Here is a 26141-nt window from a genome sequence, read left to right on the forward strand (position 1 = left end):
ATAATAATAATTAGCAATAACAATGTGGCATAGCATTATGCAGTTGCTGTAGGATTTTCCCAACATATGAGCCATAATGAGCGATTTTGGCACCTGGGACAAGCAGCAAGAAAATTAGCTTTTCAATGATAAGATTCATAAGAGCGTTGATTCAGAGCTAGAAGACACCTTTGATGTTATCGAGTCAATCCTTGCCATTTTACCAAGGAGAAAGCAAAAAACCAAATTCAGCTGAGTGGGAGGGAAGGATTAGTTACTATAGTGACTTGTATGTCATTGAGAGAATGCCGATGTTAAGTATCTGTCTAAATTTAGGCGCCCTGGGGCAGAGCCCTGATCACCTCACCCTAGTTACAGCCCTACTCAGCAGCTTGTTTCCTGGGTGATAGAGGTGGTTATAATTCACTGTAGGAACTCTGAGTGTGAGCAAGAGGAGGTAGGTTCCCAGGCATTTCCAGCCTTGGTAACAGAGACTCTCCATTCCTTGGCTCTTGTCCAGATCGCCTTTTTCCTCTACAACGGGGTGGCTTTGGACCAGTTTGTGTTGCAGGTCACCCACCCCCACTACCTGAAGAACGCTCTCGTTTATCACCCGCAGCTCCGAGCCCAGGCCTGGCGCTACCTGACCTACATCTTCATGCATGCAGGGTAAGTGCCCACCTCCCTGTCTTCTCTCCCTGAGTCAGGATCATTCGTAAAGTAACACGTGATATTAAGAGGCAAAGGTAGGAGAGCGCAGTAGATAGAACGGTGGATGAAAGTCAGGATTCGTTCATGCCGGACTTCTGGCACTCCCTGGCTGTGTGACCACGGACAAATCACAACCTCTCTGAGCTTCAGGCAACTCTGAGACATATTATTTGCTTGCTCAGACACTTACTTATGAAGGTGTTCCAGAGAAGAGCCTAGAATTGGATTTTGGTTCCTTATCCCTTGGTTATCCATTTTTGTGGTTGGTTATTAAATTTACAATAAACAATCCTTAAAAGTAATAGAGAGTGGGGGAGACAGCTAGGTGGTGTAGTGGATAGAGCACCGGCCATGGAGTCAGGAGGCCCTGAGTTCAAATCCAGCCTCAGACACTTACTAGGTAGCTGTGTGACCCTGGGCAAGTCACTTAACCCCCACTGCCTCAAAAAAAAAGGTAGTAGAGAGTGAAAATATACTCAGAAGGTCATAGATTTGGAGCTGGAAAGGACCTTAGAATCTTGCATTCTAACCTCTTCAGAGAGGTTCAGTGATTTGCCCAAAGTCACATTTGTTAGGGCTGTTGTCCAGTCGTTTCAGTCATGTCTGACTCTTCGTGACCCCATTTAGGGTTTTCTTGGCAAAGATGCTGGAGTGGTTTGTCATTTCCTTCTTCAGCTCATTTTACAGATGACAAAACTGAGGCAAACAGGGTTCAGTGATTTGCCCACGGTCACACGGCTCGGTGTCTGAGGTTGGATTTGAACTCGGGGCTTTGTGACTCCAGGCTGAGTGCACCACCTTTGATATAGAGGTAGCATCAAAAAATGGCAAGATTAGAGATTGAAAGTCGTCATCTAGTCCAATTCCTTCATTTTACAGATAAGGGAAACTGAGTTCCACAGAGGTTAAATGACTTGCCCAAGATCACATGGGTAGTGTCAGAGGCAGGATTTGAACCCAGGTCATCTAACCTATTATACCAGCTCAAAAATGACTAAGTTGGAAAAAAAAATGACTAAGTTGGGATGCCAGCCCAGTGATCTTAACACTGTCTCATGCTGCCTCCTATTCACATAGATAGTGTAGTAAAAAGAATGCTAGAGGGCCCAGGCCCAAATTCTTTCTGCCTCTGTGACCTTGGGCAAGTGTCTTTGCCTTGGTCCTCTTTCCTCATCTGTAGAAAGATGGGGTTGGATTAGATGGCCCCCGAGGTCATTTCTAGCTCAAGAGATCTGATCCCGTGAATTGATCAAATGTCAGTTGAATTTATGAGGGCCACAGGGTTATGGAGTGAAGGAGGGGCTGGGAGGGCTTGACTGCATGATACCACCCCCCATTTTCTTCCCCTCAATGGATCGTTTCCAGGGTCACAGCCACGGAAGGTAGGCGCGGGTCATCTCCCTGACTTGAATCAATATTTTTTTATTCCTGCCTGAAGCTTTCACAGCCTGGGTGCTCTCTTCAGGGTGAGACACAATCAGCCAGGCCCCTGCTGCATTTCCATGACAAAGGTCAACTCACTGGCCAAGTGGTCACCCGAGGGAAGGCAGGAGGCCATTCAGGGATAACTGCACCAGAGCAGGCCAGACATATTTCCCGGACTCCAGGTCACCAGGCAGAGTCCAAGAGCTCAGATCCCCAGCTCTTCCCTCCACTCACATCAAAAGGACAAACAATCTAGTTTTTTCCAACCATCTCCATTGAACTTTGGAGGGGAGGGGGAAAATGACCTGTTGACCCATTGCTCTCTGGAGCAGTCTCCCCCATGGGAAAGCAAGGAGGCACGCCTGGCGTTTGGTTCTCAGAGCTCCATTGTCCCTTCTCCTACTCTGAAAGAGACAGACTGGCCGGGCAGTGGCTGAGAAATCCATTGTAAGTTTCACTTCCTGCTGAGCTTTTAAAATGGTAATTGTCTCAGTCCCTAATTTACTCCCCTGCCAGGCTGGGGGAGGGACGGTCCTTGTGGGCTGGCGAGGCATCCAGGTGGTTGCCATAACTAAAATCAGAGGAAATGTGGGAGGAGGGCAGGTGGAGAGACTCTTAATCTCTTCTCCCCCTTTCCCTGCTTCAGCTTTTGATAATGTTGGTAGTGAGAGGTGGGGGTGGTCAGGCTCATTAATTCCCCTGGCCATTCAGCCTATCCCTGAGGCAGCTGGACACTGATAAATCAATTGGATTCTGTCATTGGAAAGAATGACCAGCTGAGAGAGGCTGACGCCAATTCGGTTTTATGGAGCTTCTCCAAAGGCTGGGGCAGAAAGAGGCCGCCTTGATACAGGAGTTACCTCTAAGAAGAGCTTTCTTCCTCTCCCACCAGATCCCTTTTCATCCACCCTCCACCCCACCTCCCCACCCCTGATGATCCGGGAGGATTCTGGTCTTACTTCTTGCTTTACTGGCCTTCTTTCCCATTGGAGCCACTCTCCAAAGATGAGATGTTACAATGATCAGGGCTCTGAGGTGGCCAGTGAGAAAGTATGTTGGAGGCAATGGACAGTTCAGATCTTGACTGCTGCTTACAACCTGTGTGACCTTGGGCAAGTCACTTACCTGTGGTGCCTCTGTGTCCTCATCTGCAAAATGGAAGAGGTTGGACTGGATGAACTGTGTGGTCCTTTTCAGCTCTAAATTTATGATCCTTTTCATATTTGCTCACTCTGGGTAGAGCAGAGGAGAGTGTACACGTTGATGCAGGACCTTGTCTGTGAGCGCCCACAGTAGATAATCCACACGTCTGAGTGACAGGGCTGCCCAAATGGATGAAACAGGTGGCAAAGTATTCTCTGTCTTGGGGCAGCTAGGTGACACAGTGGGTAGAGCACCGGCCCTGAAGTCAGGAGCACCTGAGTTCAGATCCGGCCTCAGACCAGACACTTGACACTTACTAGCTGTGTGACCCTGGGCAAGTCACTTAACCCCAATTGCCTTAAAAAAAAAAGTGTTCTTTGTCCAAAACAGTGACATGACTTATTAGAGTAAGCAATGAAGACCTGGCCCAGAGCTAAGAACTAAACCTTGGGAGGGAGGGAATAAGCATTTATTTAGCACCAACTATGTGGCAGGCGTTGTGCTAAATGCTTTTCTAAATGTTGTCTCATTTGACTCTCACAATGATCTTGGGAGGCAGGTGCCATTATTATTTCCATTTTACAGTTGAGGGAACTGAGGCAAACAGAGGTTAGTGACTTGCCCAGGGTCCCACAGCTGGTAAGTGTCTGAGGCAGGATTTGAACTTGGGTCTTCCTGACTCTGTGTCCAGCACTCTGTGCTGAGTTCTGGACACTCATTTGGAGGATATTTCTAGATGATATTTCTTGATGTCATCTATTCATTTTTAGAATCATAGATTTAGCCATGGAAGGGATCCTAAAGGCCATCTGGACCAACACCCTCACTTTAAAACTAAGGAAGTAGAAGCCCAGGGAGCTGAAGTGATTTGCCCACAGTCACACATGTAGTAAGAGTCAGGATTTGAATCCAGGTCCTTTGATTCCAAACCCAATGCTCTCTCATAGAATCATAGCATTATAGGTTTAGAGCCGGAAGGGACCCCGTAGGTCATCCAGTCCAAACCCTTCATTTTGCAGATGAGAAAACTGAGGCCTCCGAGGTTAAGTGACTTGCCTAAGGCCATTCAGGTAGTAAGGGTCAGAGGTAGGATCTGAACCCAGATCCTCTGACTTCAAATCCAGTTCTTTTCCACTATACTAAGTTAGCTCTAACTATGTGCTTGTCACTGTGTTAGGTGCTAGGGGTTGGGGGCAGGGAGAGAGGGATAGAAAGAGAAGAACAAAATCGTCCTTGCCCTTCAAGGGGCTCACCCTCTATTGTACAACAAGTGCATAGCTAAATAAATACAAGAGATATAAAATGGAATAATTTTGGTGGGAGCAGGGGCAGGGAGTGTGCAAACAGTTATCAGGGCCCAGAAAAGTCTTCATGGAGGAGATGGTGCTTGAGCTGAGCCTCCAAGGAAGCCATGGATTTGAGAAAGCCTCTCCCACCCTTCCCTTTAGCCTCTGGGAGCGGAGGGACATCCCCTGCTGGGCCTTGTCCCTCTAGTTGTCCTCTTCCACTACAGAGAAGGGGAGGACACAGACAAGGGAGAAGGCAAAAGGGGAAGGAAACCTTGCACAGCAGACCAGGTGCTTGCCTGCTGTGCCAAGCCGCCAGAAAATTCCTGAGAAGATCCAACCTCCTCCCCAGGGAAGGGATTACTCCTCTCAGTCCCCACACACCCAGGAGCATATGTTCTTGTACTAAACAAGGGGGAGGGCCACTTTTCCAAAGACTGACCATCTGATGGAGCTCTTCTCCCTCTCCACTACAGGATAGAACACCTAGGTCTCAACGTGGTCCTGCAGCTCCTGGTGGGTGTCCCATTAGAGATGGTTCATGGAGCTGCCCGCATTGGGTTTGTCTATGTGGCTGGTGTTGTGGCAGGTAGGTGGATTATTTGGTATACGTTCCATTGACCTTCAGGCAGATCCCACGCTGACAGATTCACAATGAAAGTGTTGGAGAGGGAGGAATGTAGGTGGTGATGAGAGAGGAGCAATGACTTCAAAGGCCACAGATTTAGAGCTGGAAGAGGCCTTAGCAATAATCTTGTCCAGCCTCTCATTTTACAAATGAGGAAACGGAAGTCTGAGGAGATTGCCACCTGTCCCTCCTCCATACACTGCAGCTTCCCCTCACTGTCGTCTGACCTATGGTAACCTAAGTACCTGCTACACCCTTAGCTCTCCCGGGCCTTTCCATCTTCCTTGTTAGAGAACCTTTCTTTTATGTGTTATCTTCCCCAATTAGCATGTGAGTTCCTTAGGAAGAAGGACTATCCCCCTTTCTCTCTTTCTGTCTCCGGGGATTGATACCTAGTAAGTGCTTCATAAATGCTTTCTCATTCATTCATTCATTCATTCATTCACTCATTTCAAGATCACACCAATTACAAAGCCTTGGAGGCAAGATTTGAATTACAGCACTGGAGCTATGAAAGACTTCTTTTGTAGTACAAAGCTTAGTAAATGTTTTATCTCCTTGTCTGTCTGTCTGTCTATCTATCCAGTCCAACCCCTTTATCTTACAGATTGGGAAACTGGGTCCAGTTTCAGTGTCTTGCCCAGGATCATACAGGTAGTAAGTGACAGGTGCTAGATTTGAACTCAGGTGCTCTGACTCCATAGCCCAAAGACTCTGGGCTGGAGGGGAGGGGGAAGGAGATAGCCTCCTTCTAAGGACAAAGAAAAATCAGAAATCTGCCTATGACATCCTCCTATGTTCAGTTACTCCTTTGTGGGGACTACCTGGGCTGAAGTAGAACAAGCTGAGTCCCAGTTTAAAGATCTCATTAAAATATTCAATGACTTCAATTCAACGAGTATTTATTAAGCTCCTAATAGATGCCAGGCACTGTGATAGGCACAAGGAATTCAAAGTAAAAATTAAAACAGCCTTTGCCTTCAAGGAATTTTGGGAGAAATTATATGTATTTAAATAAATAAAGGCAAACTATATACAAAATAGATAGGAAGTTGTTTAGGGCCAACAACTAAGAAATGCCTTTTGTAGGAAGAGACTGTTGGTTGAAGAAGAGAGCCAAAGTTTCCTTTTTTTTTTTTTTAAAGGCAATTGGGGTTAAGTGACTTGCCCAGGGTCACACAGCTAGTAAGTGTCAAGTGTTTGGTCTGAGGCCAGATTTGAACTCAGGTCCTCCTGACTTCAGGAGCAGTGCTCTATCCACTGCACCACCTAGCTGCCCCAAGAGCCAAGCATTCCAAGAGGTGCATTCCAAGAGGTGTGAGGAAAGAAAGAAAGCATTCCAGGCATGAGGCACAGACTGTGCAAAAATACTGAGGCTGGAGATGAAACATCATGCATAGGGAATATCCAGTAACTCAGTTTGTCTGGAGCAGAGAGTTCTCTTTCAAAGGCCTAACAGAAACTGCTCCAGAGTCAAAGCACAGAGATATCCAAGAAGAGTCCAATCAAGAGGGATACAATCCCCAGGCTGCCTCCCTCACTGCCCAGTCAGAAGCTATGAAAGGATAAGAACTGGACAAATGGACAGACTGCTGTGGGGAAATAAGCCAAGTTCTAGCTCCGTGGGCTTTGGGAGAAATCTCATCACATTGTGGATTTTATTGGTGGCATTTTTATAAGGTTTTCCAAGGGCCTGCTGTGTCAGTGAGGTCTTAATCTTTTCTCAGTAGCAATAAATTGCAATCAAAAGAGCAGAACTCCATCCAGCCTTGCAAACAAACTGCAGGCAGCGTGACCGAGGGGTGCTCAGGAAAGAAGGTGTTGATGATGTCCACCCACACAAAGCTCCTTTCTGACCTTCAGCATCCTATATCTCGCTGAGATTTCCCCAAGAGCATACTTCCTTGAGTGTTCGCCAATAAAAGGAGGACAGCGGCGCCACCTTGGACAGCGCCCACCTGAGTCACACCCCGCTTCCCCCCCCAGACCTAATTTTCTGTAATACACATACACAGAAAGGAAATCACACGCCCATTTTTCAGAACAGGGAACTGAGAGACCCAGAGGTTCCATAGCAAAGGAATAGAAGATACATTTGTCAAATCCACAGCTGAAATTAAGTTAGGTGAGACAGTGAATATTTGGGAAGATGAGTAAAATTCTAAATGACCTTGAACAGTTGGGGGACAAAAAAAATGAGATTATGAAAAAACAGGATGAAATTATCATCTTGTTGGAATGAGGGCAGGGTGGCACACTCGCCAATAGACAAATACAAGCTGAGGAAGGGTTGCCTAGGTCATTTAGGTCCCTGCCAGTGTTTCTTGGATATTTTCCTTTGCAACCAATTGGGAAAACAAAGGTGGGTTTTATTTGTTTGTTTGTTTGTTTGTTTGTTTGTTTGTTTTTGGTCTCCTAAGACTATGACCCTGGGACACAGCCTGCCTTCATTTTTCTCCAGGGGTCGCCTCTCCCACATCAATTCTACAGGCAGTAGCAATGCACACATTGCTTTTACTACCCTGCAGGGGCTGTGGGAAATCTCTGAAGCACAAACATTGTACAATATAGGTAAATTACAAGCAAAAGGTCTCATATTACTCCATTACCTTGACACAAGTTTAAAATGCTACTCTGTTGCTTCCAGATCTTCCAGTTTTGCTCCCTCTTCCCATCAGCAAGCCCTTCCTTTGTCCCCAAACCTTAGGGTCATTAACTTTTCTTGCTAGTTGACCTCATTTCTTCCTTCCCGTCCAAAATTGACCTATATCCTCTAGCCCAGTGTTGTTGGTCCATAGAGAAAGAGTGATTTTGAGATCTGTTAGACAACTAGGTGCTGAACTCAGAGTTAGGAAGACCTAGGTTCAAATCCTACCTCAGATACTTGCTTGCTGTGTGACTCTGGGCAAATCAGATGACCTCTCTGGGTATAGGTTTCTTCTTTCATCAAATGATGGGGTAAGATTCAGTGACTTCTAAGTTTCCTTCTAGTTCTAAGTCTATGAAGATAGGATTCTATGCCTTTTTCATAATCATACAATAGAGCTGGAGGCAGGAAACCCATTTTCCTGACTTTTGTTGAAATCCAGTACTGTTAAGTACCATGGTGAAGGTAGGGCTAAGAATTACAGTTATCCCAGGAAATGCAGAAATAAGTTTGTGTGGCCCTGGGCAGTGGACCTCTTAGTTGAGGGGATTGGAAACACCCCTGCCTCCTATTAGTAAACGCTGCCTAGAAAGCCCTTGTTTGTCTAAAACTCTGCATCCCCCTCTGTTGAGAAGATACAGCTTGTGGTTGATTGGGTGGAGGTAGAAGGGAAAGGATGAAGGAACAGAGAGTTTTCCATCTACTCTCTGTAGAGGGAAACTTGGACCATGGAAGGAGCCCATGCCCGGAAGGCTGGGACTTCCTCTGGCCATGCTGTACCAAAATAACCAAGCATCTCATCCTTTCCCATGCTCCAGTTAAGCTTACTGATATGTCCCTAAACTGCCGAGATCTCCTCCCCACCCCAATACAATCCATTGTCATGCACATCATGGCACTGCTTTATTTCATGCCTTGGTTTTATTTTATTTATTTTCCTTAATTAATAGCTGACCCTGCTTTGTAAAATTAACCAACAATAGATCAATACCTAATTAAAACTGGAGGAAAGCTGATGGAACTGGACTTAGGGAGTTCTAATTTGTTGGTCATTTTTTTCTTCTTCGTGATCACTGCACCTACCCTACCCTGCTCCCGGTTCCATAATGGCAGTCTTAGAAGTCCTGGGGGTGAGATTGCTGTGGTGCCCGAGGATTTTGTTATGGGCCCTGGAAAGTCTTGGAAAGAATGGAAGTGCACTTCATTCCTCCCATTCACAGACGTTCAAGTTTTATAGGATCATAGATTTAGAAGTAGAGGAGATCTCAGTGGTCATCCAGCCCAGTAACATAGTTCTCAAGGTGAGGAAACTGAGACTGAAAGGCTAAATGTCCTAGAATCCTAGAATCCTAGATTTAGAGCTGCAAGTAATCTCAGAAGCCATTACCTCCCACCTCTTCATAAGGATGAGGAAACTGAGGCCCAGAGAGGTTAAGTAACTTGCCCAAGGTCACACAGGTAGCAAATACCAGAAAAAGGATTTGAACTCAAGCCCTCTGACTTTTTTCACTATCCTACTGTGCCTTACCAACTGTACCACTTTCTCATGAATCAAGGAAATCCATAGCACCAGGAGACACCACTCAGTGAAGACAACCCTAGGAGTCTGCCCAGAGACTCAGTGCTCCAGTGCATCTCTTCCAGCTTTCCACATCCTGCAGACAAACCCATAAAGGGATGGAAGGGGAGCAGAGTAGGAGGGTTATGATCAGATCTTCATCCCTTAGCCTCGGTGCCCAGGGAGAATCCTGGTCAGAAGTATTGTTGTGCCTCCTTGAATCTTGGCAGGGGAGCCTTGCTATCTTTCTGTAAGTCCTCAGTGACCCTAAGTGGAGAGCCAGTATGGTGTTGGACCCGGAGTCAAGAGGCCTGAATTCAAATTCTGCTTCAGATACTTGAAAGCTGTGTCAGAGCCTCACTTATATCATTCTCATCTATAAAATTGGGATAATAACATTGGGAGCCACTTCTAAGGATCATGGTGAAGAAAATATTTTGCAAACCTTAAAAAAGTACTATATAAATGTAAGGTAAGGGCAAGTCACTTCACCCTGTTTGCCTCAGTTTCCTCATCTGTAAAATGAGGGAAAAAACCGCTCCAGTGTCTTTGCCAAGAAAACCCCAAATAGGGTCATGAAGAGTCAGACATGGCTGAGCAACAACATGATTACTAGTAATAATTCGAGTCTCGGACCAAGGTTCCCAGTTAGTGCCTTATAACATGGGACCTTTTGGTTTTCTTTCCTTAGAAGCTGCCAAACTCTTGTGGCCCCAAAATTTTGGGATTGGCTTTTTAGGTAGAGCCAAAGCGTGTTTGTTGAGCCCTATAATAACACAAGAAAAATCACCAGTGGGCATTGATGTGCTTTAAGATGCTGAGGATGGATTTAGGCAGGATATTGGGGACCAGGACCTGGCATTTAGTAGGCATTTTAATTTAGAAGGCAGCTCACTGGACTGAGAGCTGAGGACACAAAAACAAAAGATTTTTTTCAGATTATTTTTTAAAACTCTTCAGAGATGGGAAAGCTCACTAGTGCTGCTCTTCCTTCCCAGAATCTCATGGGCCTAGTGGGCAGGAAATTGTCCCTGATATTCTGCCTAAATCTATCCCAGCATCTTAGAGCATGCTGAGCCCCACTGGTGATTTTCTTGTGCATTATTTATTATTGAGCTCAATAAACATGCTTTGGCTCCATCTAAAAAGAGATTTTTTTCACAAGACTTTTTCAGCTTTTATGGAAAGAAAAACAAAAGATAACATGTTATAAGGCACTGGTTGAGAAACCTTGGTCTGAGATTTGAATGATTACTAGTAATCATATTGTTCAGTTGTGTGCGACTCTCCATGACCCCATTTGGGGTTTTCTTGGCAAAGATACTGGAGTGGTCTGCCATTTCCTTCTCCAGCTCATTTTATAGATGAGGAGACTGAGGCTAACAGGGTGAAGTGACTTGCACAGGGTCACACAACTAGTAAGTGTCTGAGTCCGGATTTGATTCAGGTCTTCCTGACTCCAGGCCTGGCACTCTATTCATAGAGTGCTAGTAATTTATACAGTGTTTTTTAAGGTTTGCAAAGCACTTTCTTTACAATGATGCTGGGAGGTAGCTCTCAATGTTATTATCCCCATTTTACAGATGAGGAAACAGACTCTGGGATATTAAGGGACTTATTCAGGGTTGCACAGCTATCAGGTATCTTTACATATGTTGTCTCATTTGATTCTCAGAACCACCTGGGGTGCTACTATTATCCCTACTTTACAAATGAGTAAACTGAGGCACAGGGAGGCTAAATAACTTGCTCAGAGTCACACAACTAGTAAGTGTCCTAAGAAAGATTTGAACTCAGACTTCCTGCTTTGACATCCAGTCCCCCATCCACTGCACCACCTGGCTATGTAGAGTCCTAATAAATGCCCGGTGATCGATCGGAATAATACAGCAAGTCAGGTGCTTGGATGGTTTATGAATGGCTTGGGGCAAAGATATGAACTAGATAATAACTCATATTTCTGTACTGTTTTAAGGTTTAACAAAGTAATAAAGGTTTGGCCTTTCCCATAGTGGGAGTGTGGTGTAGTTGATAGAACTCTGGATTCTTTGGATAGAACCAGGAAGACCTAGGTGCAAAATCTGCCCTTGGAAAACTGCTAACTTGGTGACCTCCACCAATGCAGGCTGGTACCTTCTCTGAAACTGTATAGTCTTAGAGCAGACTTTGTGGTCCATAATCTTCCTTTTGCTCGTAGACACCTTTGGCACTTTGGTGAAACTTATGGACCCCTTTTCAGACTAATGGTTTCTTGAATTAAAATTCTTTTCAATCAACAAAAAGAAAAGGTTTCTATTGTAAATATGTGTAATCAAGCAAAATCAATTCCCACATTAGCCATGTCCAAAAAAATACACCTCAATCTACCCCTTTGGGAGTCTGTAACCTTTGCAGGAGATGGGCCACGTGCTTCATCAGAAGTCCTCTGGAATCATGACTGGTCATTCTATAGATCAGGCTTCCCAAGTATTACAAAATTACTTCTTTTTATAGTATGGCTGTTGCATATACCTTGCAGTCCTGGTTCTGCTCACTTGACTCCGCATCAGTTCATACGAGTCTTCCCAGGTTTCTCTGAAACCATTGCAGAAGAATATTTTAAATGCATAAAATAAAATACATGGGGATACAAAAGAAACCAACTATATTGAAATACAGTTATCCAAATATCCTTAAAAAAATAACATTTATGGTTAAGACACCTCATCTTTTCGAGGTTAAGGGACAGCTCAGGGTCACACAGCCAGTTTATGTCAGAGGTCAGACTCGAACCCAGGTCTTCCTAGCTTAAGACCAGCTCTCTTGTCTTTATCCCTATGTTGCAGAGGAAACTGAGGCTGAGAGGTGAAGTCACTTACCTAAGGTTGCTGGAGCTGGGATTCAAACCCAAGTCTTTTTTGGCTCCAAGTTCAAGGTTCCTTCCACTACACACTTACTGCCTTTTGATTACCTTTCTAAGACCCTCCTGGCTCAGGGACCTAAAAAAGCTAATGGCTGCCACGTATTAGCATTGTAAGGTTTGCAAAGAGCTTAACAAATATTATCTTCTTTTTTTTGATGAGGCAATCAGGGTTAAGTGACTTGCCCAAGGTCACACAGCTAGTAAGTGTTAAGTGTCTGAGGCTGGATTTGAACTCAGGTCCTCCTGACTCCAAGGCCAGAGCTCTCTTCACTGCACCACCTAGCTGCCCCCACAAATGATCTTGCTTGATCTTTGCAACAACTCTGGGAAGTAGGTGCTTTTATTATGCCCAGTGCCAAGTCTGTTGTCTGGAAGAACTGAGTTCAAATCCAGCCTCAGACACTTATTAGCTGTGTGACCCTAGGCAAGTCAATTAACCCTGCTCGCTTTAGTTTCCTCATAACCTAGAGAAGGGAATGGCAAACCACTTCAGTATCTTTGCTAAGAAAACCCCAAAAAGGGGTCATGAAGAGTCAGACATGACTGAAAAATGACAAAACAACAGCGCAGAGACAGAGAAGGGTTAAGTGACTTGTTTAGGGTCACACACCTAAGTAAGTGTCTGAGGCAAGATTCAAACTCAGTCTTCCTGACTCCCAAACCCATCCACGAAGTCACCTAGCTGCCCAGTGTCTTACTTGGCAAGGTCATCCCCAATAATGAGCCCCTCCAGTCAGCCCTGAAAAGTATCTAGCCAAGAGGGCCGGGTCTCTGCCACCCTTTTCTCTCTGTCTCCATCATCTAGTAAAGAAAGGGCTGATGAGCCTGAGGGCATTTTTCCTGTGGAAATTTCTGCACACTCACCATGGCCTACCTAGCCAGTCACTGCTCATCTCCCCTGCAGCTTCTCTGAGCCCCTGGGCTGTCTCTCCTAGCTATTTTTAGCCTCCTGTGCCCTTCTCAGGAAGCCCTGGTCATTGATCACACTTAACAGGGGAGAGGACAATAAATTAACCACCTCTCTCTGGAGCCTCTTTCCACCCAGGCCCGAGGTTTGCCTTCTTTGGACCTGGTTTCATCAGTTTTCCTCTCCTCCAGAGATGGCACCAGGCCTCTCTCGTCAGTGCTTTCCTTTCCCCCCGACCTAGAAGAAATCTGTTAGCCTTTTTTCATTTAACTCTGCTCTAGTGGGGCAGGTTTGGGAGGGAGGGGGAGAAGAGAAGGAGGCAGCAGCTAAAGCAGTTGGGGTTTCCAAGTTCTTGCAGAGGGAAAAGGGGGGAAGAGATGGGGGTGAAGGGAAAAAAGGGGGTCAGTCAATTGTACAAAATTGCTCCAAATGCAAGAAGGAAGGAAAAATAGCATTTATTAAGTGTCTACTGTGTGCCAGGCTCTGTGCTAAGCATTTTACAAATATTATCTCATTTGATCTTAACAACCACCCTTGGAGGTAGGTGCTGTTATTAACCCCATTTTACAGATGAGCAAACTGAGACTGAGAGAGGCTAAGTAGCTTGACCAGAATCATACAGCCAGTAAGTGTCTGAGGCTGGATTTAAACTCAGGTCTCCCTGACTCCAGGTCTAGTGCTCTGGGCACCTAGCTGCCTTATAAAAAAGAACTACTCCCATTTCACAGACCCTATGATTATACTGGATCATGGATTTCAGAGCTGGAAGTGACCTCAGAGGCTATCTTGTCAAAATCTCTCATTTTACAGAAAAGGAAATTGAGGCTCAGATTTGCCTACAATCACACAGCCAGTAAGTATCTGACACAGGACTTGAACCCAGGTCTTCCTGACTCTATCCATTATACCATACTGCCTCCCAAAAGATGGGTGGTCTGAGATATAGGAGAGACAGAGTTGTGGAGTAGCTAGAATTCTGGAGTCCAAGGTATGGATGCAAATCCTTCCTTAGCTGTGTAATAAAAGGCAAGTAACTTAACCTTGGCTTTTTCATCTGTAGAATGGGGACTTGCATTACCCACCCACCCCACAGAGGTGTGGTGAGGAGAGTGTTTTGCCTGAAAGTGCCATAGAAATATGAGTTATTTTTATTATCGCTCAACATTCAAACTCAAACGCCTGCCCTGCTCTTACCCATTTAAAAGACAAGGAGGAACTTCCTTTCGTCTGAGCTCAGGCCACCTGTGGGAATTGGTATTTCTGAGAAGTTTGCCTGGACCAAGACAAGGAGATGCTCTTATTCGAATAGGGGGTTTTGTTTCCTCTTTTCTACGTGTACCCTTAGTGCTTAGCACAGTGCCTGGCACAAAGGGACAATGAGTGGGACTAGGACTTCACTGGCATAAGGAACTCCCAGATGACGGAACTCTCTACCAATGTCAGTTTGGCCCCTTCTTTGAAACCTAGAGTCTTAGACAATGACCTAAGATACTGACTTGCCCAGGGTCAGAAAGCTGGTATGTGTCAAAGGCAGACTGGAAGCCAGCTCTTCCTGGCGCTGGGGCCAGCTCGACCTATTCTGCCACAGCTGTCTCCACTGATCGCTGGGAAGTGCTAACATATGCTTGCTGGCTGACACACTCACTCACTTATAGTGAGGTTTCAAGGCAGCTGGCTCTGATGCTGTCTTTGAGCTGGAAGGACATGGTTATTGCCCAATAATTCAGTCGTGTCCGACTCTTCGTGACCCCCTGGATCATAGCACGCCATTGGTGCCCATGGAGTTTTCTTGGCAAAGATACTGACTGGTTTGCCATTTCCTTCTCCAGGCAGTCCATGACCCCCCTCTACAACTGTACAGATGAGGGAATTGAGATCCAAAAGGGAGAAGTCATGTGCCCAAGACCCATTGGTCAGTAGTAGAACTAAAACGCAGACCCAGTTCTGACCATCGGATTGTAGATATAGAGCTGGAAGGGGCCTTAAAGGCCATTTAGTCTAACTACTTCACTTTACAGATGAGGAAACTGAGGCCCAAGGAGGTTACAAGTGACTTCTGCAAGATCACCCAAGTGTCAGAGGTGGGATTCCTGGTCCAGTTTTATTTCCAGGCCTGGCCTAAGGGAAGAGAGAGGGGGTCATCTATGAAACTCGAACAGCAGCTAGAACTGCCCTCACCAGGAAGAGTCGAGGTCTACAAGAAGTGTAGGAGAGGATCATGACCTGGAAGGGGCTTTGTGATCATCTATTCCAACCACCTTATTTAGCAAAGAAGGGAAGTGAATCTCCCAAGGTTGCACAGGGAAATGGCGCAATGCATTTGAAGTCTACTCCTGTGACTCTCCATCTAGTCCTCCTTCCACCATACTCCACATTGTCTCATAAGGAATCAGGTAGTACATTTAAAGAAGATGGAAGAAATACTGGCCCCTCTGGGTTGTATTCTTGTCTACATTTCTTGGTTGGACTTTAAGGTGGTTGATAATTTTGGTGCTCTCACAGCTTAGTGTTGTTCAGTCATTTCCAACTCTTCTTGACCCCATGTGGGGCTTTCTTGACAAAGATACTCAAGTGATTTGCCATTTGCTTCTCCAGCTCATTTTACAGATAAGGAAACTGAGGTAAACAGGGTAAGTGACTTGCCCAGGGTCACACAGCTAGTGAGTGGCTGAGGCTGGATTTGAACCCACAAAGATGAGTCTTCCTAACTCCAGGCCTAGCACATTCTCCTCTTTGCCACCTAGCTGCCCACTACTTAGTGTAGGAAAGGATAGAAGGACAAAGGGAGCTAGAGAGAGAGGACTGTGATAGGGGAAGCATGGTGTCTAGGAATAATGAGATGGTCATCTCACTGTGCCTGGTTAGGCTCCGTCTGGAAGACTGATTCTGGGCTGCACAGTCTAAAGAAGCCACTTAAAAGCTGGACAGTGTCTGGAGGAAAGCAGAGAGGATGGTCAGTTCAATTCAGTTCAATAAACATGAATCCATGCCATCCGAATTTCAGTTGGAGGAAATGGAACGAAGCAAGGGAGGAAGGAAGGAAGCAAGCATTTCCTAAGTGTCAGACAACTGTGCTAAGTGCTTTACCAATATCTCATTTAATGATCACAACAGTCCTGTGAGGTATATATTATATTTCCCATTTTACAGTTAAAGAAACTGAAGCATACAAAGGTTAAGTGACTTGCCCAGGGTCCCACAGCTAGTAAGTGTCTGAGGCCAGATTTGAACTCAGGTCTTCCTGACTTCAGGTCCAGGGCTGTATTCTTTTTGACTCCAAGCTGCCGGGGTGTTTCCCAGATGAACGGGGAATGTTTATCCTGGAGAGGAGAAGCCTGAAGGGGTATGGGGAGACATGATCACTCTCTTTAAGTATTTGAAAGGCCATCATATGTGTGTGTGTGTGTGTGTGTGTGTGTGTTGGGGGGAGTTAGATTTTTGCTTTGGGGCCCCTGAGGAAGGAACAAGGGGCAAAGGGCAGAAGATGAAGAGGCAGATTTAGGCCCGATGTCAGGAAGAACTTCCCGACAGTTAAAGTGGAATGGGCAACCTTGGTAAGTGTGGGTCTCCTCCCTCTGGAGGATTTAATCAGTGACTGGATGGGATGACCACTTGTGAGGGATGTTATGATTCTTTTTTGGCAATGGGTTGAATTATCTGATCTCTGAGGTCCTTTTCAACTCTGAAATTCTATGATTCTGTGAAGTTGGAGAGAGTGCCATGAGATGGAAAATGTGCATGGATCCAGTGAATAATTTATCAGGTTGATGCAAATGCAGGTGGAAGCATAAAGCCTTTTCCTTCCCCTGAGCTTGCCCAGAAGATTGAGTTCAAAGTCACTGGAGTCTTGTCCCATTGAATAGGTTCATCAGCAACCGTGGACCATCAGTGCCGGTGAGGACGGTATGGCTGAAGGAAGGCAAGTCTAAGAATCTCCAATGTCTTTCCCACAACAGGTTCTTTGGCAGTGTCCGTGGCCGACATGACTGCACCAGTAGTTGGCTCCTCTGGAGGGGTGTATGCACTCGTCTCTGCCCACCTGGCCAACATTGTGATGGTAAGCACCCTCCTACCCTAACCTACTTCCTGCCCACCTGTTCCCACTTTCCCCAGGGTTCTCAAGCACAATTGAACATATTATTCTTTTTCCTTTAAAAATATTTCTTTTTACAATGGCCCTGGATTCAGGAGGACCTGAGTTCAAATCCGGCCTCAGACGTATAACACTTAACTAGCTGTGGGACCCTGGGCAAGTCATTTAACCCCATTGCCTAGCCAAAAAATATATATATTTCTTTTTTAAACCATTTTGGACTTAATGAACACACACACACACACACACACACACAAACTGAACATTTCCATCATCTGTTATTCTTGTGTTGGTGCCAGGACTGTAGCAGTACTCACCCCCATGTCCATTCCAGTCACCACTTAACACCAAGCCCCTAGAGGAACCTAACCTGTGTAAAGTGCATGTCTCTCTGTCTCTCTCTTTTTCTGTCTGTCTCAATCTTTCTCTCTCTCTCTCCCTCCCTCTGCCCCCTTTTCCCTCTTTCCTTCTTTATTGTCTGTCTGTCTTTCTGCCTCTTTGCCTCTCTGTCTCTGTCTCTGTCTCTGATCTCTCTTTCTCTCCCCCTCCCCTCTTTTCCCTCTTTCCTTCTTTATTATATCTGTCTGTCTTTCTGCCTCTTTTCCTCTCTGTCTCTCCATGTAGCTGTTGATATCATTGGTCAGACTTGCTTATTATCCCCTGTCACCCACTAAGCCCAGGACTCTGGGAGCTTCCTCAACACTTTCCCCAGGTTTCTTGCCCTAATTATTCTCATCTACTCCGCTCTTGTCTCCCACCCCTCCAAATTCTGGCTCATTTACTCTCCAGCCATCCAACCAAGTCCCTTTTGTACAATGACCTTCCCCCCTCGCTGCCCCTCCCCAAAAAGAAAAGAGGAGGAGCCAGGCTGTCCTTGCTCCTTGGATGGATTCAGGGCCTCTGTGAACATCCGCTTAGCTCTACACTCTGTAGAACAAACACAGGGCAGTCCCTGAAAACTTTCATAGTACAATGTGGCTTACAATGGGGGACATTTGAAATAGGTCCTTCACTCTGAGTGTCCTCTTTTTTTTTTCCCAGCCCAAGTTTTATCTGAATTCCTTCCTCTTTCCTTTGCCTTCCCCTCCCTCCTCTTTCCACCCCACCAGTCCCTACTTTCTTCCCCAAACTACACACATTCCTTTCAGTAATCAAAGGAGGTACCTACATCCCCTGGGGAGCATGTGAGCATGCGTGTGGGAATGAAAGAACAGGGAATAAAAAGACACATGGAAAATTAAAAACAAACAAGCAAGAGGAAGCTATCCCTCCCCTCTCTTCTCCGCCCATCCTGACACCCATCCCCCTTTAGGAAACAATGATTCATGGAGAGACTCTGGGAGGACAGCTGAGCCTGGTGAGTCGCTTAGAGCTCCCAGCCCCCAGCCCCCAGGAGTATTCCCTGGGGAGAGGAGGGAGGAAGGAGGAGCCTGTCTGCCTGCTGGTCTTCCTGGGCTAATGAGCTGAATAGCTGCATCCAGTGAGGTCTGGCAGAGGCACCCATCTGAAGCCAAAAGATTTCCCTCAGCGTATTCTGCTCCTCCCTGAGTGAGACACCGGGGTCGGCCTTCTCACAAAGTTGTCTGCATCCTGCTGGGACAAAACAACGCATTTTCTGACCCAGCTAGTTTGGTTTTCTCCTTGTTGGCAGCCAGTTTTGCTTTTTCCTATGCCCACGTTAGTTCTGTGTTGAGCAGGGAGCTAGACATTGAGTCATTTTCAGCCCAAACAACCGAAAATTTGTTTTCAGTTCATCTTGTGTGAATGTTTTTCAAAATGTGTAATCTTTACAAACTACAACTGGTAGCCATACGGGGAAGAAAATTAGAAAATTTACTGATCACACCTATAGAAACATAATAAATGTGTTTACATTTCTATTCCCAAGGCTAATTGTTTAAGTAAGAGGCTCTGCCTTGAAACGAATGTGTTTATTTATTATAGAACACACAACTTTAGAGCTATGTAAGACCTTAGAGGCCCCTCTAAGTCCAGTCCCCTCACTTTTCAGATGAAAAGATGGAGGTCCAGAAAGGTTAAATGATTTTCCCAAGTCCATACAGCTAATTGTAAATAGGTTTAAATGTTAGAAGCCTTGGAAATTCATGCCAGGAAACTAGACTCAGAAATCACTTCATTTCCCAAGGGCCAATAAGTAACCAGATTCTTTATTTAAGACAAAGAATTAGCTTCAAAAAATCAAAGTGGAAAACAGAAATGTGACTCATTGGTTTCCTAATTATGCTTTGAGAAGCTAGGTGGCGCCATAGTGGATTGAGTGCCAGGTCTTCCTGAGTTCAAATTCGGCCTCTGACACTTCCTAGCTGTGTGACCCTGGGCAAGTCACTTAACCCTGTTTGCTTCAGTGTCCTCCTCTGTAAAATGGGAGAGTTGTGCTAAATGGCCTTTGAGGTTTCCTTCGACTCTAAAGTTTATGAATCACCTCTTAATTTCTTTTAGGCCATGAGTTCCTTTATTCTTTTGTGATTTAATTTTAAAACACAGGTTCACATACTTCATAGTTGGACAAGACCATTAGGACTTATCTCCTCATTCAACAGATAAGAGAACTGAGGCCTGGAGGAGTTAAATGACTTTTTGAGGTTACACAGGTAGCCAATAGCATGGGTAGGATTTGAACTCAGGTTCTCTGATTCCAAATCTAGCATTTCTTCCAATTTGCAAAAATTCAGATAACATAATTATTAGGAACATATCTATTATAACAAATGTTGTCTACCTGTGAGTACATGTATATGTGCACATACGTGGATATAGTATACATATATATAATATAAATGGCTATAAATTTGAACTTAATATGGGACAGTAAAGAATAATTTGTTGTTGTTCATCATTTTTCAGCTGTGTCTGACTCTTCATGACCCCATTTGGGTTTTCTTGGCAAAGCTACTAGAGTGGTTTGCCATTTCCTTCTCCAGCTCATTTGACAGATGATAAAACTGAGGCAAACAGGGTTAAGTGACTTGCCCAGGGTCATACAACTAGTACAGGTCTGAGGCCAGATTTGAACTCAGGAAGATGAGTCTTCCTGACACCAGGCCCAGTGCTCTATCCACTGTGCCACCTAGTAAGTAGCAAAACTCTGACTCCTTTTTATTTTAATGTCTTTTTATAATACAAATAATTTCACCTTAATTTATGTGTCAATAAGTTTGGATTCTTGTTCACTTACTAGATTTTCTCAAGGTGAAACAGACTTTATATGTAACAGGAAACCATTTAAAAGTAGAATGCCAACTTGCTTTGGACTATAAATTTCCCACACACGGGTCTCTGTGGCTGAGATTTTGATGCTTAAGTGACAACGATGCCCGTATTCATGATTAGTGAATTAGTGAATCAATTGCTGTGCAATTGTCCAGTAGTGGGATGGGATGCTTCATAGTAGAGTGAGCTTCATAACCATGGAAGTATTCAAGTAAAGGTTTGCACGACCATCTGTCAAGGATGTTGTAGAAGCAAGGTTGACATGGTGGTAGTTACCTTTTCCCTAGACTGGAACCTGGGAGAGAATTGAATTAAAAGGTTTCAAAGGGTTTTTTTTTTAATTTAATTCCTCAAGGGCCCTGAGGCTTTTGAACATTTATAGAGGCAGCATTCAGAGTATGAGTGTGATTTTTTTTTCCTCTCATGTTGTTTCGCTGTGCTAATTTTATTGGCGGGAATAATGGTCCTAGAAAATGAGACAGCTGGAAGAAAAAGGGTGACATTATACTTTCACCCCCTGACTGCTATTGGGATTAGCTGATGGCCTATAAAATATTTGCTTTGGGGTTGGAGTGGGGGTGGGGAGAGAGAAACCAGAGCCAAAAAGAAAAAAGGCCAAGATGATGAGTTGTGTTCGCTCTCAGACTGTGAACATACGTTGGAGAAGGCGGTGTGAGGGACTGGGAGTTGGGAGACCTGGTTCTGGCCTGATGCTGCCCTTAACTCACTGCAGGGGTGTCATGTCATGTCTCTGAGCCCCACCCTCCTCACCTATAAAAATGGGGGCTTTAGACAAGATGGCTTCTAAGATCTCTTCCAAGCCTAAAAATTCTGATTCAATGAATTAAATAGATATTAGACTCGTAGGACTAAAAGACACCCCAGGGATCATCTAGTACATACGTATGTATGTACGTATGTATGCATGTATGCATGTGTGTATGTGGAAACAAATACACACATGTATCTACATATCTATGTGTATACATGTGTATGTGTTGCATTATGCATATACACACACATGTGTGTGTGTGTATGTATGTGTGTCTGTATGTGAGAGAGAGAGAGAGAGAGAGAGAGAGAGAGAGAGAGAGACCCAGATTTCCATTCTTGGAGTATTTTGTGAATTGCTACTGCCATGAAGTGAGGTGTCACTCCTATATGGCAGGGAGAATGCAGAGGTGACATACCTCATACCTGTTTGAGGAATGGAATTGGTGCCCAAGCTTCTTGGCAGACAGATACATGGGTTTCCATCGACCCATGGGCAGAGACACAGGTTTAGAGAGAAGCAGCAGATATGTAGGGAAAGCTGGCTTGTAAACATATCTCCGATTTCCAGCCTGCCTCCCTAGAGACCACAAGATGTACTTCTTTGACAGCTCAGACCCTCTCTTGTTTGAGCAGAGATCCCATCTCTCTCCCAGCTAAAAGGATCATTTATTCTTGAATATTCTTTGGTATATTCTAATGTGTATAACTTCTGTGATTTCTGTTTGCTGTTTGCTTGGCTAAAAGGGCTTACTTGGTATTATTATCTATTTGTGGTAGACTTTTGTGTCCCCAGCATTTGGTGGGAAGGAGCTACCCTGGTGAGTGTAACGCAAGGCCTGCCCTCCCTATGAAGCCACCAGGGAAGCAACTTTCATTTTGAACCCAGACTCCTACCCTTAAGCCAGAGAGATATTTGAGGGAGAGCGAATGGCTGTAATTCTAGCCAGGGACTCCTCTTGAAAACTGGAAACAAGAGCCTAGGTTAACACTCCTGGGTCACGCCTGCCTGCCTTTCCTAGCCGTAATTTACTCTTCTCTCCTTCACATATTCAACTGGGCTAACCAGCTGTTCCTTCATCTGGGTCTGTGCTATCTCTGCATTGCCTCCTGGTGTTCTCAGAGTTATTTCTCCATGTTGAAAACTCCCTCCCTCCTCATCCTTACCAATCAAAATCCTTCTCTTCAAGGGGCAGCTAAGTGGAGCAATGGATAGAGCACACAGCCCTGAAGTCAGGAGGACCTGGGTTCAAATCTGACCTCAGACCAGACACTTCACAGTTACTAGCTGTGTGACCCTGGGCAAGTCACTTAACCCCAATTGCCTAAAAATTAAAATCCTTCTCTTCAAATCCAGCTCAGGGTCCACTTCTTCCATGAAAGTTTCCATGACTTCCACAGTGGAAGTATTCTCTCTACTCAGACATTCTTTTGGAATCTCTCCTTTATTTTTATCTCATTCCATCCCATATCACAGGCAGCTGGTGGCACAGTGGGTAGAGTGCCAGCCCTGGAATCAGGAAGACCTGAATCCAAATCCATCCTGAGACACCTACTAGCTGTGTGACCATGGGCAAGTCATTTAGGACTGTTGTCTCAGTTTCCTCATCTGTAAAATGAGCTGGAGAAAGAAATGGCAAAGCATTCCAATATCTCTTCCAAGAAAACCCCAGATGGAGTCATGGAGAGTCAGACATGACTGAAATGACTTAATGACAACAACGATCCCACATCATGCTTCTTCATGCAGGTGTTATGGCCCCTCCATTAGACTGTAAGTCCTTTAATGCTGGAGGCCATGTTTTTCATCCTTGTAGTCCTAGGGCCTGGCCCAGTTTCTTGCTTAGTAGACTTGTAGAATCCAAGAGATAGAATGGATCTTTGAGGTTATATGTGAGAGATTAGCCCATAACCTGATAATAATAGTTAGCATTTATACACACTTTCAGGTTTGTAAAGCACTTTCTAGATGGTATTGCATTTGAACTTCATAATGACCCTGGGAGACAGATGTTATTATTGTACCTATTTTACAGATGAGGAAACTGAGGTTAGTAAAGGGCAAGTGACTTGGTCAGGGTGAAACAGCACAGACAGTAAGTGTCTTGAGACAAGACTTGACCTCAGTTCTTCCTGCCTGCCAGTACAACACTCTATCTACTATTCCATCCTTTCTACACCATCTCTGACTGTCTCCACTTAAAGAACTCCAGGGAAAGGGAATCCACCTGGGGATAGCTCTAATTTTTTAAAATTATTAATTAATTTATTTTTAGTTTTCAACATTCACTTCCATAAGATGTTGAGTTTTAAATTTTCTCCCCCTCCTTTTTCTTTCCCCTCCCCAAGATGGTATACAATGTGATATAGGCTCTCCTTATACATTCATAGTGAACATATTTTCACATTAGTCGTGATGTAAAGAAGAATTAGAAATAATGGGAGGAACCATAAGAAAGAAGAAACAAAACAAAACAACAAAAGAAAAGGAGAGCAAATAGTATGCTTTCATCTGCATTCATACTCTGTGGTTCTTTCTCTGGATGTGGATAGCGTTTTCTATCATGCGTCTTTTGGAGGATAGCTCTAATTCTTAGGAAGCTTTCTTATATCAAGCTGAATTCTGCCTCTCTGCCACTTCTCCTGTTTGCTCCTAGATCTGTCCTCTGGTATCAGTTAGAACAAGTGTAATCGCTCTTGCACAGGACAACCTATCACACACTGGAAGACAAGTATCACGTCTCCTCTAAGTCTTCTCATGGTTAATCAACCCAAGTTCCTTCAAAGTGTCCTCATGTGATATGATTTTCAGTACCCTCCCATCTTGGTTGTCCTTTTATAGATAAGCTCTATTTCATAAACGTCTTTCCTAAAAACGTGATGCCTGCAACATGCCTTCCCAATGTGGTTTGACTAGGGCTGGAAGCATTTCCTTGATCTTTCCACCATTTCTCCTAAAAGGGGAAATGAGGTTAGTCTAGCATGACCTGTGCTCGTCCAAAGCGTTTGGATTGAATGGCATTCAATAGTTGTCTTTGAATATTTGAAGGGCTGTCATACAGAAGTGTTAGCCTTGTTCTGCTTGGCTGTAGAGTACAGCACCAGAAGCATTGGGGGGAAATGGCAGAGAGGCCATTCTAGGCTTGATGTTAGGGAAAACTTCCTAACCAAGAAAGTGATCCAAAATTGGAATAGGCTGCCATGGGAGGAAGTGAGGTCTCCGTCATCAGAGGTCTTTGAGGAAAGGCTGAATGACCACTTGTCAAGTCCATTGTAGAGAGGATTCCTTTTCAGTTTGGAGTTGGAGTAGATGCTTTCTGAGGGCCTTTCTAATTCTGAAATGCCTCGATTATACAAAGTAACAGGGAGGCAGATTTCATCTTTATATGAGGGAAGGACTTAGTAACAAATGTAGCTTCCCAATGATCCAAAAGGCTGCAGTTTTTAAGGAGTGAGGTCCCCCGTCCCTGAGTGTCTCCACAGAGGTTAGATGGTGCCCTATTGGGGAAATCTCAGAAGGGATTCCAGAAAGGAGTTAGACTAGATCAAGAGTGGGGACCTCATGTGGCCCTCTAGGTCCTCAACTTCACAGAACAAATCCCCTTAATAAAAGCATTTGTTCTGTAAAACTTGGATTCGGTCAGAAGGCCACACCCAAGGACCTAGAAGTCCACATGTGGTCTCGTAGCCTCAGGTTCCCCACCCCTGGATTAGATGAACCCTCCAATTCCCTTCTAGCTGTATGTTAATAGGTAACAGGCGGGCTAGAAAATGTACCCTTAGAAAAATCAACAGAAATAGAATTGTGTTGGTCAAAACCAATGGGAAAAACCTTGCTCCTTTTTTTTTCATTGTCGTTGCTGATCTCTCATGAGGTTTCCCTTTGGGGCACAAACCAGCCAGTGACGCTCCCCAGCCATCTGCTTCTTAGAAGTTATTGCAACCCTATTTGGGGATTAGATTTTCTGTTCTAAACAGAATTCGTGTGTCTTACATCTCACATTTTGTAAAGAACAGTTTGCTGGTCAGTGAAAAATAATGGGAAAGGGGAGGTACAGGGAGATGCCTAAAGGTTTCTCTTTTTACCAATTTGCCCTCCACAGGCTGTTCACTAGAGAGCAGATCTGTTACACAGTAGAATTCATTGTGTGTTCCCTGGCACAGATACCTACCCCTGTGGCTGAACTGGGCTCCTTGTGGGAAGGGCCTCTGGATTTAACTCGTTCTCCCCCAAAAAGGAACTTGAAAATTACCACTGAACTGCATTTGGAGCAGGCAGCAAACAATTCCTCTGTGATTTATGCCATTGATGTGCCACTGAAAAGCTTCCAAGCAATTGGAGTTTCTGTAAATTGAATCTTAAATGCACTTGGAGAAGGAGGGTGCTGGGGGTGGCAGTTACCTTAGAGAACTCTGCTAGGAATCCTTGCATAAAATCGATCAACAAGCATTTATTAAGCACCATTCACTGTACTAGGTGCTGAGATAGAAAGACAAAGGATGAAATAATCCCTGCTCTCTAGGAGTTTACAAGCTAATGGGGAATTAGCTTAGAAAGTAAATAACACTGCTTTCTACCCTCTTGGGTGGAAAGGGTTTATCTGCTTTGCAAGGACTGGTTTTTATAGCTCAGTTCTTTTAAAAATTTTATTTTTATTCTCCACAAACACCAAATAATACAGGCATTTGGGTATGCATAATAGAACAGGAGAGGGTTATACATGAAACTGCCAGTCTCTATTGTTCACAGCTTGCTTTTCTTTTTAAATATATAATCAGATTAACCTATATAGCTTAATTCTTTTTGATTAATTGTTTTTCATGAGCAAAAATTCACTTATCTCTCTCACACTCCTCTTA

At 44.6% G+C, this 26141-nt stretch overlaps 1 protein-coding gene across 2 annotated transcripts in view; it reads left to right on the forward strand.

Annotated features, from left to right (window-relative positions):
• RHBDL3 (rhomboid like 3) overlaps positions 1-26141 on the forward strand; it is a 70368-nt gene that overhangs the window by 35363 nt on the left and 8864 nt on the right. For both annotated transcript variants that reach the window (XM_020963175.2, XM_020963176.2), the window contains 3 exons: positions 500-648; positions 5021-5133; positions 17143-17243. In XM_020963175.2, coding sequence (XP_020818834.1) covers positions 500-648; positions 5021-5133; positions 17143-17243 — 363 coding nt within the window. The remainder of the gene's footprint in view (positions 1-499; positions 649-5020; positions 5134-17142; positions 17244-26141) is intronic.

The sequence above is a fragment of the Phascolarctos cinereus genome, unplaced genomic scaffold, assembly GCF_003287225.1.
Source record: "Phascolarctos cinereus isolate Bilbo 61053 unplaced genomic scaffold, phaCin_HiC Scaffold_5;HRSCAF=322, whole genome shotgun sequence".
In the NCBI taxonomy this organism is placed as follows: Eukaryota; Metazoa; Chordata; class Mammalia; order Diprotodontia; family Phascolarctidae; genus Phascolarctos; species Phascolarctos cinereus.